This window comes from Phragmites australis, chromosome 18, assembly GCF_958298935.1.
Source record: "Phragmites australis chromosome 18, lpPhrAust1.1, whole genome shotgun sequence".
Taxonomy (NCBI): Eukaryota; Viridiplantae; Streptophyta; class Magnoliopsida; order Poales; family Poaceae; genus Phragmites; species Phragmites australis.
Window position 1 is genome coordinate 21,680,281 of NC_084938.1, and position 14,837 is coordinate 21,695,117.

Here is a 14,837-nt window from a genome sequence, read left to right on the forward strand (position 1 = left end):
CTTTTTAGAGATTCGGCCGGGGGGATGATCCTGAATATGTTTGTCGGAGAAATAAATGGGAATGAATGCAACGGTCGGTGGCGGTGGACTGACCTAGTGCAAGAAGAAGTAAATGCACCGGAATTTAGACAGGTTCGGGCCGCACGGGGGCGTAATACCCTACTCGTGTATGGATACTATAACTGTACTGAGGAAGTTCCTCAAGGATGTTGCTGGTTACAAGAATCTTGATCTACCTAAGAGCCTGGGGCTCCTTGTTCATCGGCCTGTCTCGTGCTGCTCACTTCTCAGCCGTGTTTCCCTTGCGCTATGTTCTTGTCTATTCGTTGCCTCCCAATCGTCCTCTTTCTCCTTTTGTGCCGCCGGCTGCTTTAAGTATCCGTCGGCCGCAACGTGCCCAGAACGGGAGGGGGGGCATGAGTTTCGAGACACCATAAATGGAAAGGGCGTCATCATTTCCTCTGGGCGAAGTGACCGGGGGTGGAAAATACGGCACACGCCTGGTCATCCGTCACAATAAATGCCCTTGCAACGGGCTCCGTGGAGAGAGCCCATCGGGCAGCCGCAGAGCGACCCGGCGTGCCCATCCTGTCTTGTTCCCCTGCCACAGCAACGCGGCAGACGAAACGCCTTGGTCCTTACGACGTTATCCTGAGACAGGCCGGATGGCACGGGACGAGACCCGTGCAATTAATAACCTGATGCCTCTCTGCCAGAAAATGACAGGAACTGACGCTGAGCGTGGCGGGAGCAGTTGGAGGTGACAGGCCACACACGCTCTTTAAATGCGGCCTCGGGCCTTTGACTGGCTGACACCTCATCGGTGGGCCCCTCGAGGGCCTCCACGAGGGTACTTACTGGGTCGTTGGGGTACCGAGTGCTCGGGGGTACTGTTCACCTCGCCGAGCACTCTCTCCTGAGAATGCCCTTTCTTGTCCTCGGGGGACCGAGTGCTCGGGGGTACTGTTCACCTCTCCGAGCACTCTCTCCCGGGCACACTTGTCCGGATCCTCGGGGAAACGAGTGCTCGGGGGCTGCTGTACGCATCCCTGAGCACTCTCTCCCGGAGCTTCCTTCGGTGAGTCCTCGGGATACTTGGGTACCCAGGGGCCACCGCCGGCGGCCCCAGGCATGTTTCTCCTGGTCGTCGGGGGACTAGGGTGCTCGGGGGCCACCGTATACCTTCTCGAGCACTTTCTTCCCGGTAATTAGATTTCGTGGATCATCGGGGAACTGGGGTACTCGGGGGCCACTGACTGTGACCCCAAGCGCCTTCTCCCGGGACTTGATCTTTTCTCATCTTGCAGGAGAGACCCCGCGGGATGGCGCCATGTGGCGGATGGCTGGCCTGGCCTCGGGATTCGGGGACCCCCGGTTCCTGATACACCGACAGTAGCCCCCGGGCCCATCAGTAGGCAATGGCCCAGAGATTGCGGATGGGCCATTCGTCGCCAACGAGGCCGAGGCCGATACCGACGCCACGTGGCGAGCTTCCAGAGGGTGGTCCCGCGGTTCGAGTCTTCCGGATGACCTAACAGGAAAACCGAATGGACACGCATCCACACAACTCCCGAAGGGTGTGACAACGGGACGGGCGGCACGTGATGATGGAGCAGGCGGCACGCGCGGCAGCCGCGCAAGTCGAGGAAAATACGCCTGGCAACCGCTGACATCGCACGACCTGTGAGAGACTCGCCTGGCGGTTGCGTCGATCGAGGAAACCGTCCCGCCGAGTGTGCTGTGGCAGGAGACGTTTGAATTCCCTGGGATATAAAAGGAGGAGGGTAGTGAACCGCCCCCCTCTTTACGCCATCTCGCGATCAAGCTCTTGCTTTCTTTGCACTCCTGAGCCCTAGACTCTCCTTAGGCGATCAGAGCATCTTCCCTTCTCCACCGTCTAGATCATCCCCCGCCCTGACGAAATGCCAAGAGCAGGAGGAAGCCACCGTGACAGGGTTCCCGACGGCGTGCTTCTGGAGTCCCGCCTGTCGAACGAGGAGGCGGCGGGGAAGATTCAGAAGTTGTTGGTCCCCGAAGGCCAGCAGGGGGCTTTGGTGGTGACGCCGGAGAGCTTCTCGCCGGCGACAAACCGCCTGGGGCGCATCGTCCTCTTCACCTCCTTCGTGGCGGCCAGGCTGGTGCCGCCGTTCTCAACATTCTTCCTCCAAATCCTTGACACCTACGGGATCTAGTTGGTGCACCTCAGCCCCAACTCCGTCGTCATCCTGGCGGTCTTCGCCCACTTCTACGAGATGTTCGTGGGGGTGCCACCGTCGGTGACACTTTTTCGGCACTTCTTCGCGCTGCGGTCGGCCGGGAAGAAGAGGGGCTTCTCCACCGCGGACGTCGCTGGCTGCTGCGGCTTCCGTCTGCGGGACGGCCTAGGGGAGCGATACATTCCCCAGGTGCTGCGAAGCAAGTGGGAGGAATGGTGGCGCGATTAGTTCTACGTCGACGTCGACCTCCACGACCGTCTGACCCTGCCGGAGGTGGCGGCGGAGCCCCAGAAGGCGACCTGGGAGGCGCCGCCGCCGATGGACGCATGGCTGGAGCTGGTCCTGGAGCGCATCGGGTTCCTGCGCGATGCTGGGCTCACTTCGGTGATGGTGGTGGCGGACTTCCAGCGCCGTCGCTGGCGCCCCTGCGGGAGCGGGTCCGGCCTTGCTGGCTTTACACCGGCCCCGAGGACATCACCCGGACCCAGATCGGTGAGGATTGGGACCTGGGCATGCTCCGGGTGGTGACGGGGTGGATGAGCTGAGCCGGGCGGAGCTCCCGTGGAAAGAGATGACGATCTGCGCCAATCCTGACCGGGAGGCGATTCAGGCGAAGCTGCCGGAGTTCGACGCCCAGGGGTTGGTCGACCGGCCGAGGCGCTGGAGTCCCGAGACCACCGAGACCCCGGGGGTGGACGAGGCGACCGGCGAGGAGGCCGCAAGCGATCCGGCGAAGACTGGTGGCCCGGGCGCCGCAAGCGGCAAGCCGCAAGCGGCGAGCTGCAGGCCAGCAGTAGGGCTGCTGCGGGCAGCAGCCGCCGCACAGGAGGAGGAGGCACGCCGGCAGCGGGGCGGCGACGGCGTCGGAGGACCGGGGGAAGTGCCCCTGGCTCTTTATTCCTGTGCCGGAGTCCCCGCCGTCGCCGTTGCCAGGCGAGGGGGGAAGTCGCGACGGCCAGTCTTCCAGTGTGGGGCCGTCGGCGGGGGCGGCATTTGCGGTTCTGGAACCGCACTTTGGTCTGCTTGGGCCCGATTCGGCGCCCGGAGACCACGCGGCGGCCTCACAGAACCCCCAGCGGAAGAGAAGGAGGGAGGACTCTGGGCCAACACCATTGAGCCCAGAGTTCAGGATTCCGGCAGCAAGGTGGCAGTACCGAAGACCCACAACCACGTAAGTTTCGTCCTCCATTCTTTCTTGGGCGTGCTTTGCCTGGACTAAATTCTGAGTTTTGATCCCCTTCATCGATTGCAGGCCATCTACGGGCACCACCAAGAGCCAGGGGCGGCCGGAGGCGCCGAGGCTGGCGCCAGCCCTCGAGCCAAGCGCGCCCGAGCCGAGTGCACCGGTGGAGCCGGGGCCGGTGGACGACGCAACCGCTGCCCGAGCGTTCGGCGCTGTCCGAGCCCGCCCCGAGCGCGCCGAGCGCGGGGCGGGTGACCGCGTGGCAGTTTTCAGGGACCCTAAGCCCCACGGGGGAGGCTCACAGGGGACCCAGCACCCAGCCGCCGCCCAGCCAAGCCGCCGACAACCTCCCAGTCGTGCTTGGGAGCGCCCGGGAGGTGATCGGGCGGCTGGAGGCAACCGTAGCGAAGGAGATGGCGCAGCGAGAGGTGGAGCGTGCCGCCCTGGCCACAGAGAGAGCGCAGCTTACCATGGCTTGGCGCGTTTTCGACTCCCGCCTTGCCATGGAGGACGAGCAGCACGCCATGGAGGAGGGCCGGAAGGCCTTAGAGGAGGCCCGCGCGGAGGTCGCGCGGGAGCGGGAAGACACCGTCCGCCTGGCCGAGGCATCGCGGCAGCAGGATACCGAGGCCCTTGCCAGGGAGACGCAGGCGCAGGAGCGGGAGGAGGCAGCGGTGAACCGCGAGAGGGCAGCAGAGGCCTTCCAAGCCGACCTAGCTCACCAGAAGGGCAAGGTCGACCGGACCAGCCCCGATCTCCAATACTGGGCGGAGGAACTCCAGCATGTCGAGGGGGAGCTACAACGCCGGGAGGAGGACGTCGCAATCCCGGAGACCGACTCCGAGATAACGGCGGCAGACTTGGGTGCTCGGGAGGATCTACTGGCCCGCCGGGAAGCGGAGGCTGCCGAGGCGGCGGCCGCCGCTGTTGCTAGGGAGGAGCGGGCCGCCAAGTCCGAGGCAGAGCTGGCTGCCCGCGAGCAGGCCCTGTCCGTCCTGGTGGGGCAGGTGAAGCTGGCTGCTGGCCAGGCACCCAGCGCTGGCTCTGCCAGTGCGGCCGGGGGCCAGGGGCTCGAGGAGCGGCTGCGGACCGCGACGGAGGAGCTCAAGGCCGCCTCGGTCGAACAGGCCAGCCTGCAGCTGATGCTAGAGGACACCCTCCGGCGGATGCAGCGGTCCGTGATGGTGGCCGAGCTCGGGCAAATTCTCGTGGAGGAGAAGGGGGTGGGCCCCGGCCAGTTCGCCCTAGGCTTCCAGAAGGTCTGCGAGCGCCTCGAGGCGCTGCCCTGGGCCGTCCAGGAACTCGTCGCCCGGGAGGGGCGTGGCTTGGCCCAAGCAGTGGCCAAACACGTCCTGGCTTGCTACCGGAGCCGGGACCCAAACTTCCTGCTGGAGCAAGCTCAGGAAGGGGTGGTTGAAGCTGAGGAGGAGGCCGCCCGGGAGGCAGTTCAGAGCACCGCCGCCGCGGTGGCGGCCGGCTTTAAGCGGGAGGCGCCGCCGCCTCCAGTCCCGAGGAGCGACAGCGAAGGCTCCGACTCTGACTAGGCTTTTGGAGTAGTTTTTTCTTCTTCTTTTCTTTTTGACTTGATGTAAATATGAGAGTGATCCCTCAGAAATGCGGCCCCTCTTTTGTAAATATAATGGGGGCCTTTCTTTGGGGTCGCAACTCCAGTATTCTTCTGAGTGCTTAGTGTAGTTTCTACTGTTTTTACTTGATGCCCCGAGGAGTACTCAGTCGGACCGACCTCGACCTTTCCCTCCCCGAGAACGACATCGCCTCGACCGTCCTTCTGGGCGCGTTCAGCCCCTGAGCCCTCGCGAGTCTACAACGGCTAAGTCAAAAGACAAAGGCACGAACTTCCTTGCTCGGGAGATGAATCGATCCAGTGCAGAGCACGCCATGACCGGTGAACACTTTTCCACCTTGCGACCACTCAGCCAGTAGACTGGAGACACGTGCGGGCGGGAGTGCGACCAAGAGTCCCCACGGTTCGGTGGTGCCCGGGCTTAGGACGGACCGGACCGAGCACCGATAGCCGTCCCTGGGGCCTAGGCTCCGGACTACTTGAGAGGCTCGAGCGATAGGATTACCCGAGAACCCCAGGGACTCGGTAGTGCTCGGGGCCCTATAAATGGACCAAACACCATGACCACCATGAAATACTTCGATCGGATATTACCGTACATACGGTACACCTTTCTACGAACCATTCTGTCGTTCTAGGAAAAAGTGGACACGTGGCAGGGTTTTGTGTGCGAGGAGACCATCTCACCGAGTAGATTAGAGTACGAGGGCCCCCGAGAACGACTCGGGAATAAAATATTATTGAATGTAAATTCGTCTGAATTTAACTACTCATCGGACAGCTGTCGGCTTTTTGATCAATCGATCCAAGAGGGGCATGCGCTCCGAGCTCGGGGTGCCCGAGAACTTAGTTCCCACGGCCGGGGCGCCCGAGCATCAGGGGGCGCATGAGGGGCCCAGGATCAGGCGATCCCGACCACTTACGCCTGAGCGGTAGGACCACCCGAGGACCCTTAGGGCCGAGCAGCGACCTGGGCACTGAGGCCCTCGTGGTCGAGCTGCTTTTGCTTTTGATTGTTGATCTGTGACTTGAGAAAAAATGGAGAAGTTCTTTGCTTGGTGCGCTCTGTTAGTGCGGTACTCATTATAGACTGCTCTCGTTTTCGACCCGAGACCTCTCGAAAACCCAGACCGGCGGACAAGAGCAGGCAGAGGCATAACCCAGAGGTCCTATGGTTCGGTGGCGCCCGGGTATGACAGACCAGACCGAGCACCGACAGCCCGCCCTTGGGGCCTAGGCTCCGGACTACTCGAGCGGCTCGAGCGATAGGATTACCCGAGAACCCCAGGGACTCGGTAGTGCCCGGGAGACTATCATGACACCGAACACCACAGCCTACCACAACAGACGTAAGCCAGCGGCAACTGCCCGCGCGCATACAGATCAGGATTCTTTTATCAGCGGGGAAAAGGAGAGAGCGAACTTTTCTCGCACAATCAAGCATCTTACCAGACAGATTAAACATATGGAATCCAGAAAAATGAAATTTTGACATAAGGACTGCACATTGATATATATATTGTATTGATAATTTTTTTACAAGGTTGGGTGACTTACCCAGTTAGTGGTAGCCCCCAGTCAACTTGGGTGGGGGGAAGCCCCCGGCCTGGTTGACCTGAGCCGCGAGCATGGCCATCTATGGGAAGAACATGCGTAGGTGCTTGATGTTCCACGGATTGGGGAGTGGCTGCCCATCGTCTGTTGCCAACCAGAAAGAGCCTTCTCGCGGGACACCGATCACGGTAAAGGGGCCTTCCCACATAGGGGACAGCTTATTCCTTCCTTCGCGCGACTGAATGTGTCGGAGAACTAGATCCCCCACCTCGAGAGACTGGGCCCGGATGTGGCGCTGATGGTAGCGCTGCAGGCTTTGCTGGTAGTAGGCTGCTCGGACGGCGGCACGCCGGCGACGCTCTTCCAAATAATCGACGTCGTCGCGCCTTTGCTGCTCCTGCTCGCCTTCGGAGTAGGCATGCACCCGAGGGGACCCTAGAGTGAGCTCGGAGGGGAGGACCGCCTCAGCGCCGTACACGAGGAAGAAAGGAGTCTCCCCGGTAGCGCGACTTGGCGTGGTCCGGTTGGCCCATAGCACGGCAGGCAGCTCGTCGACCCACCCTTTCCCATGCTTTGCGAGCACGTTGTAGGTCCGGGTTTTGAGCCCCTTCAGTATCTCCACGTTGGTGCGCTCGACCTGCCCGTTGCTCCGAGGATGAGCGACGGAGGTGAAGCAGAGCTTGATGCCGAGGTCTTCGCAGTAGTCCCTGAACAGGGCACTTGTGAACTGAGTGCCGTTGTCGGTGATGATCCGATTCGGGACACCGAAGCGACTGGTGATACCGCAGATGAACTGGAGCGCCATGTTCTTGGTCACCTTGATGACTGGGACCGCCTCCGGCCATTGGGTGAACTTGTTGATGGCGACGTAGAGGTACTCATAGCCCCCGACTGCTCGGGGGAATGGACCCAGAATGTCCAGCCCCCAGACCACGAAAGGCCATGACAGGGGGATGGTGTGAAGAGCCTGAGCTGGCTGGTGAATCTGCTTTGCGTGGAACTGGCACGCTTTGCAGCGCCGGACCAGCTCGGAAGCATCCTGGAGGGCTGTAGGCCAGTAGAAACCTTGCCGGAAGGCCTTCCCGACCAACGTGCGGAACGATGCATGGCTACCCCACTCGCCCTCGTGGATCTCAGCGAGAAGCTCGCCGCCTTCTGCCTGGGTGATGCATTTCAAGAGAATGCCGCCTACGCTACGCCGGTAGAGATCCCCATCTACTATGGCATAGCGTTTGGACTGCCGAGCAATTCTTTCAACAGAAGCCTCATCCCTGGGGAGGAACTTTTCCTTCAAGTACCCTCGGATGTTGTCCATCCATGAGGCATCTTGAGAACAATCCGCAAGCACAGCGCACTCACCGGACGGTGGCACCCTGACGGGGCTTCCCACAGAGGGCGCCACCGGGGTCCCCTGAATTGAGTTCAAGGTTTACCCTTCGCCCTGTTTGGTAGGCAGGACGGAAGGCCGTGTGAGTCTTTCTTCAAAAACTCCAGTAGGGACGCGCGCATGGGAGGAGGCCAGGCGGGAGAGGTCGTTGGCCAGAGCGTTGTCGCGGCGCGGGATGTACCGCAGCTCCAGGCCGTCGAAGCGCTTCTCCAGCTTCCTGACTGCCACCACGTATGCCGCCATTTGAGGATCTGTGCACTGGTACTCTTTAGATACCTGGTTGACCACCAGCTGGGAGTCTCCCTTGACCTGGAGGCGACGAATCTCGAGGCTCACCGCGGCTCGGAGGCCAGCGATGAGACCCTCATATTCCGCCATGTTGTTGGATGCGCGAAACTGCAGCTGCATGACGTACCGGAGTTCTTCACCCATTGGGGAGGTGAGAACCACTCCGGCCCCCGCGCCTTTCAGCGAGAGGGAACCGTCAAAATGCATGATCCAGTACCCGGGCGCATCGTGCCCAGGATATGTAGAGATCTCTTCTGGTATGACTGCTCGGTGCAGGAGACGGCACCGCCAGTGTCGGCGGTCACGGAGATGGGGCCTGCTCGGCCCGGCATGTTGACCGTGAGGTATGCATAGTGCGTAGCCACCATGAACTTAGCGAGCGCCGGGCGCCCGAGGATGGCGTTGTAGGGGAGGGGGAGCTCCACGACGTCGAAGACGACGCCCTTCGTGCGGAAGTTATCCCGACTCCCGAAAGTCACGGGCAGCTCAACCTGCTCGAGGGGCAGGGAGTGCCCGGGTGTCACCCGGCAGAACGGAAGCGACGGCTTCAGGTGCCTAGAGGGCACCTGCAGCTTCTCGAAGGCCTCCTTGGAGAGGAGGTTGAGACCTGCTTCCCCGTCGATAAGCACCCTACCGACCCTTACATTGCAGATGGTGGGGGACACTATCAAGGGTAGTCGCCCCACGCCTGCAGTACTAGCGGGGTGATCGGCCATACTGAACGTGATCGGGGCGTCCGACCATCTCAGGGGCCTTGTGTCCTCTTCACTCGGGGTTGCCGAGCATACCTCGCACTGCATGATCTTGACGCCGCGCCGTGAGGAAGGCGTATAGGCGCCTCCGTCGATGAAGGCGACGGTGTGCTCGGGCTCCTGAAAGCCGAGCTCTGTGTTGTCGGGAGCGGCTCCAGCGTCGCCTCCCCCGCGGGACTCGTCGCGCTCCCTTTGGCACTACTCGATGAGGCCCTTGACCGTACGGCACTCCGTGAGGTCATGCCATCTGGTCTGGTGGATTGGGCACCATTTGCCTGGCTCGGGCCCCGCAGGGGCGGGGGCCCTTGCCGGAGCGGGAGCCCGGGCGGGGGCCGGAGCCCTTGCGGGAGCTGGAGCCCTAGGAAGGGCCCGGGCTGGGACTCTCGCGGGTGCAGGCCGTCTGTCGGTGGCTGCCCGGCGTTCTTGCCGGCGGTCGGGCTCTTGGGCTAGCCTACGGGCGGGGCCCTGGGTCGGCTCGACGGGGACGGCCTCGCGCCTCCTTCTCTTTTTCTTTTCCCGCCTGTCAGAGCGGGAAGAACTTGGTTGATCGGCGGCGGGGCGCTCGGGGCATGGAGCGTGCCAAGCCTAAGCCTCCGCCGCCTTGGCGCACTTGTCAGCCAGCGCGAAAAGTTCTGCAGTGGTTTCGACCTCGTGCGTACCTAGCTTCTCGAGCATCCGCTCGTCACGGACGCCCTGCCAGAAAGCAACGATGACGGCGTGGGGGGTTATCCGCGGGATAGTGTTGCGGACCTCGCTGAAGTGCTGAATAAAACGCCGCAGTGTCTCCCCCTCATGCTGCTTGACGACGTGGAGATCGCACTCCAGGCCAGGGCACGTGAACGTGCCCTGGAAATTAGCCACGAATTGGTGGCAAAGATCATCCCAGGAGATAATAGACCCTGAGGGTAAGTTCATGAGCCAAGAACGGGTAGAGCCCCTCAAGGCAACATGAAAATAGTTAGCCATCACCTTTTCGCTACCACCAGCTGCTTTGACGGCAGTAGTGTATATCTGGAGGAACTCAACGGGGTCGATGGACCCGTCGTACTTCTCCGGCAGCTCGGAGCGGAACTTAGAGGGCCATTTGACCTGGCGGAGCTCACTAGTGAAGCCACGGCAGCTGGTACCGTACCCTATGGCGCGGGTGGCGTTCTTGGGCGGTGAACGCCGGCAAGCCGGGGAGCCCCGGCGATCATAGACCGGCAAAGAGGAAGCCTGGTCCTCAACTTTGGCCTCCTGCCGGGTCTCCCGCTGGTGCTCGAGAGTGACGCACGCGTCTTCGAGGCCCCTCCGCTCGTTGAGGTGCAAGCGGAGGTCGTGGGCTCCGGACGCGGCCAGGGGTGCGGCGCTCCGCCTGGAGGACCCCCGGCCAGCGCGAGCGCCACCTGACGATGGGCCGGTCCCAGCGGTGCCACGCTGGGTTGTGGCGCGAGAACTCTCGGCCAGTACCTGGTGACGGGCGGTGCCGACCAGGGCAGCGACTTCCTGGAGCCAGCGGCCCTCCGGGGTTTCCATCGTCGCATGGACATGCGGATGTCTGAGGAGAGCGTGCGCTGCAAGCAACGCGCTCCCGGGGCTGGCCTCGCCGAAGGCGAGCCTACGTCGGAGAGGCGCCCGGCGCTGTCCAGACGCGGACTTGGCGGCAGGAGTTTCGACCACCGACTGGGGGTCGGATGGTGCACCGGTGACGGCGGCAGCGGCCCTGCTGGGCCCAACGCCCTGGTCCCCTTGGGAGGGGAACGCCGCGCGTGCAGATTGCGGCTGCTGCTAGGACGCAGCAGTGACTGGGGTCTCCTGTGCGAGGGGCTGCATTTCCCCGCTGGAACTGGAGCCGAAACGCAGGAGGCGATGACCACCGGCCATTTTTTCTGCGGAAGAAAACAAAGAAACAGATTCAGGGATGCTTCCCCCCTACCTGGGATGCTAGCTGTCGGAGCATTAACTGCAGTCGCAGGGATCCCAAGAGACCCCTTTTTAGAGATTCAGCCGGGGGGATGATCCTGAATATGTTCGTCGGAGAAATAAATGGGAATGAATGCAATGGTCGGTGGTGGTGGACTGACCTAGTGCAAGAAGAAGTAAATGCACCGGAATTTAGACAGGTTCGGGCCGCACGGGGGCGTAATACCCTATCGTCCTCTTTCTCCTTTTGTGCTGCCGGCTGCTTTAAGTATCTGTCAGCCGCAACGTGCCCCGAACGGGAGGGGGGCACGAGTTCCGAGACACCATAAATGGAAAGGGCGTCATCATTTCCTCTGGGTGAAGTGACGGGGGGTGGAAAATATGGCACACGCCCGGTCATCCATCACAATAAATGCCCTTACAATGGGCGCCGTGGAGAGGGCCCACCGGGCAGCCGCAGAGCGACCCGGCGTGCCTGCCCTGTCTTGTTCCCCTGCCATAGCAGCTTGGTAGACGAAACGCCTTGGTCCTTACGACGTTATCCTAAGACAGGCCGGATGGCACGAGACGGGACCCGTGCAATTAATAACCCCACGCCTCTCTGCCAGAACATGGCAGGAACTGACGCTGAGCGCGGCGGGAGCAGTTGGAGGTGACAGGCTACGCACGCTCTTTAAATGCAGCCTCGAGCCTTTGACTGGCTGACACCTCATCGGTGGGCCCCTCGGGGGCCTCCACCAGGGGACTTACTGGGTCGTCGGGGTACCGAGTGCTCGGGGGGTACTGTTCACCTCCCCGAGCACTCTCTCCCGAGAACGCCCTTTCTTGTCCTCGGGGGACCGAGTGCTCGGGGGTACTATTCACCTCTCCGAGCACTCTCTCCCGGGCACATTTGTACGGATCCTCAAGGAACTGAGTGCTCGGGGGCTGCTGTACGCAGCCCCGAGCACTCTCTCCCGGAGCTTCCTTCGGTGAGTCCTCGGGATACTTGGGTACCCAGGGGCCACCGCCGGCGGCCCCGGGCATGTTTCTCCCGGTACTTAACTCTCCTGGTCGTCGGGGGACTAGGGTGCTCGGGGGCCACTGTATACCTTCCCGAGCACTTTCTTCCCGGTACTTAGATTTTATGGATCATCGGGGAACTGGGGTACTCGGGGGCCACTGACTGTGACCCCGAGCGCCTTCTCCCGGGACTTGATCTTTTCTCATCTTGCAGGAGAGACCCCGCGGGATGACGCCATGTTGCGGATGGCTGGCCTGGCCTCGGGATTCGGGGACCCCCGGTTCCTGATACACCGACAGGTGGCTTTTGGGCTACGATAGTCAAGATCGACAGCGGCTGCTTCCTCTTCCGATGAGGCGGCAAAATCACCGCTTAGACCGAAGGCTTGGTTTGGGATGCTCTAGGGGAGGGGTTTAGGGTGCTATTTATACTCGGAGGAGACATAGTTCGAGGGTGGCTCGACTTCGATTTGAATGGTGGCGACATCTACTCGGACTCCAATTTGAGCTCAGTTCCGATTGGAGATAGGGCGTACTCGTCCGGGACTTTTGCTTATCCGTGAACTAGCAAGATTCTAGAGGCTCCTCCTTGGCTCGTGGCCGACTCGGTCTTCTCGGCGGTGCTGCGCGGTGGTGGGAGAGAGCAGGAGAAAGAGGCTAGAGGTAGGGGATGAGCTCGGCAGGCCGGGCAAAAGAAGTGGGCTACAACCTAGAGAAAGAGAGAGGAAGGGAAAGATGGTGGTGGGCTGGGCTGAAACCAAGAGAGGGAGAGAAGGGAGATGGGCTTAGCTCAAAACCCTTTTTCTATTTCTTCTCTAATTTCTCTCATCTATATACACTTGTATAATTATACATACAACATATATACTACCTATACAAATACATTAGCTCACATAATCAAGCAATCAAAAAATATATGCATATATATATATATTATTTTTCTTTGAAAAAGTTTTTGATTTCTATGGTTGTAAGAACTTGGGTTGTTACAAAACCTACCCCCCCCCTTTAAAGGAATCTCCTCCCCAAGATTCGGGCTGATCTACAAATAGGTGAGGAAACTCTGCCTTTAGCTCTTTTTCTTATTCCTAGGTTGTTGTCTCATCTTTAGTGTGGTGGATCCACTGTACTTTGCTCATACATATGAGCTTTCTCTGAGTCACACACTCCGTTGTTTCCAGAATCTTAACCGGGTATTCTGAATATGCCAAGTCCTCTTGTGGTTCCACTTCTTCCAAAGGTAACTGTTCCTTTGGTACTCGCAATCACTTTTTTAATTGCGATATGTGAAACACATTGTGCACATCTGTTAGCTTGGGTGGCAATTCCAACTGGTAGGCCACTTTTCCACGTCTGGCACTTACTCTGAACAGTCCAATGTACCTAGGTGCCAACTTTCCTCTAACCTTGAAGCGATGAAGTCCTCTTGGAGGTGAGACCTTGAGATACACATAATCTCCAACTTTGAATGTTAACTCTCGGTGTCGATTATCCACATAACTCTTCTATCTGGATTGGGCTGTCTTTAACTTTTCTCATATTGCCTTGACTTGTTCCTCGGCTTCCTTGAGTATTTTTGGTCCAAACACTCGACCTTCTCCAATTTCACTCCAATGTAGAGGCATTCTACACTTCCTTCAATATAATGCCTCGAACGAGGACATCTGTAAACTGGACTGATAACTATTATTATACAAAAACTCTAAATATGACAAGTTCTTATCCCAACTACTACGATTCTGAATAGCACGCGCTCGCAACATATCCTCAAGTATTTGATTTATTCTTTTTGTCTATCTATCTGTTTGTGGGTGATATGTCGAGCTGAAACTCAACTTCGTCTCCAACAATTCATGAAGTTTCTACCAAAACCTTAAGGTAAAATGGGTCCCTCGATCCAACACTATTCTCTTTGGAACTCCGTGTAAACACACAGTCCTGGATATATATAACTCTACCAACTTATCTCCTTTATAGGTTATTTTAACCGAAATAAAATGAGCTACCTTCGTAAGGCGATCCACAATGACCCATATTGAATCATAGCCTGATTGTGTATGAGGTAATCCAACTAAGGAATCCATCCCAATTTCTTCCCATTTCCATTATGATATCTTCAATGACTGTAGTAATCCTACTGGTTTCTGATGTTCTTCTTTCACACGCTGACATACATCACATAATGCTACATACTCAGTTATTTCTCGCTTCCTACCAGGGCACCAATATTGATCCTTCAGATCCTGATATACCTTGGTACTACCTGGGTGAATAGAGCAAGCTGACTCATGAGCTTCTCTTAAGATTATCTCCTTAAGCTCTTTCTGGTATGGTACATAGATGTGCTTGCCAAACCAGACTATGCCTCTCTCATTTTTTGAGAACTTCAGGGCGTTGCTAGCTTTCATATTCGCTTTAATCCCTTTGATATTTTCATCTTCCACATGTTCTTTCTGTGTGTCCTCATCCAAAGTAGGTTTTGCTTTCATGGTTACTGCCTCTAAATCCACGACAAAACCTAGGTTAAGTTGTCGAAATTCTTCACACTAAGTCGGTTGAGGTTCTTGCAACATAGACATAGTACTGTTTTATTAATAACTTAACATGTCCACAACCACGTTTGGTATTCCCAGGTGATAATGGACTTCTACATCATAATCCTTGTTCAATTCTAGCCATCTTCGTTGCCTCAAGTTAAGATCTATCTTGGTGAATATATAGTTCAAGCTCTTATGGTCCATGTATATTTCATATCTTTTCCCAAGAAGATAATGCCTCCATATCTTCAATGCATGTACCAATGCTGCTAACTCCTAGTCATGAGTTGGATAATTCTTCTCATGAGTCCTCAACTGTCTCAAGGCGTACGTTACCACTTGTCCTTCTTGCATCAAAACACATCCAAGTCCTTGTCGAGATGCGTCGCAGTATATATCAAAGTTCTTCTGGATATCTAGTAATACTAGCA

General features: G+C 58.4%; 1 protein-coding gene across 1 annotated transcript in view; it reads left to right on the top strand.

The window, feature by feature from the left end:
* The first annotated feature begins 3,812 nt into the window (after positions 1-3,812).
* LOC133898611 (uncharacterized) overlaps positions 3,813-14,837 on the top strand; it is a 28,624-nt gene continuing 17,599 nt past the window's right edge. The window contains exon 1 of the mRNA XM_062339303.1: positions 3,813-3,965. Within this exon, the coding sequence (XP_062195287.1) occupies positions 3,813-3,965 (153 nt within the window). The remainder of the gene's footprint in view (positions 3,966-14,837) is intronic.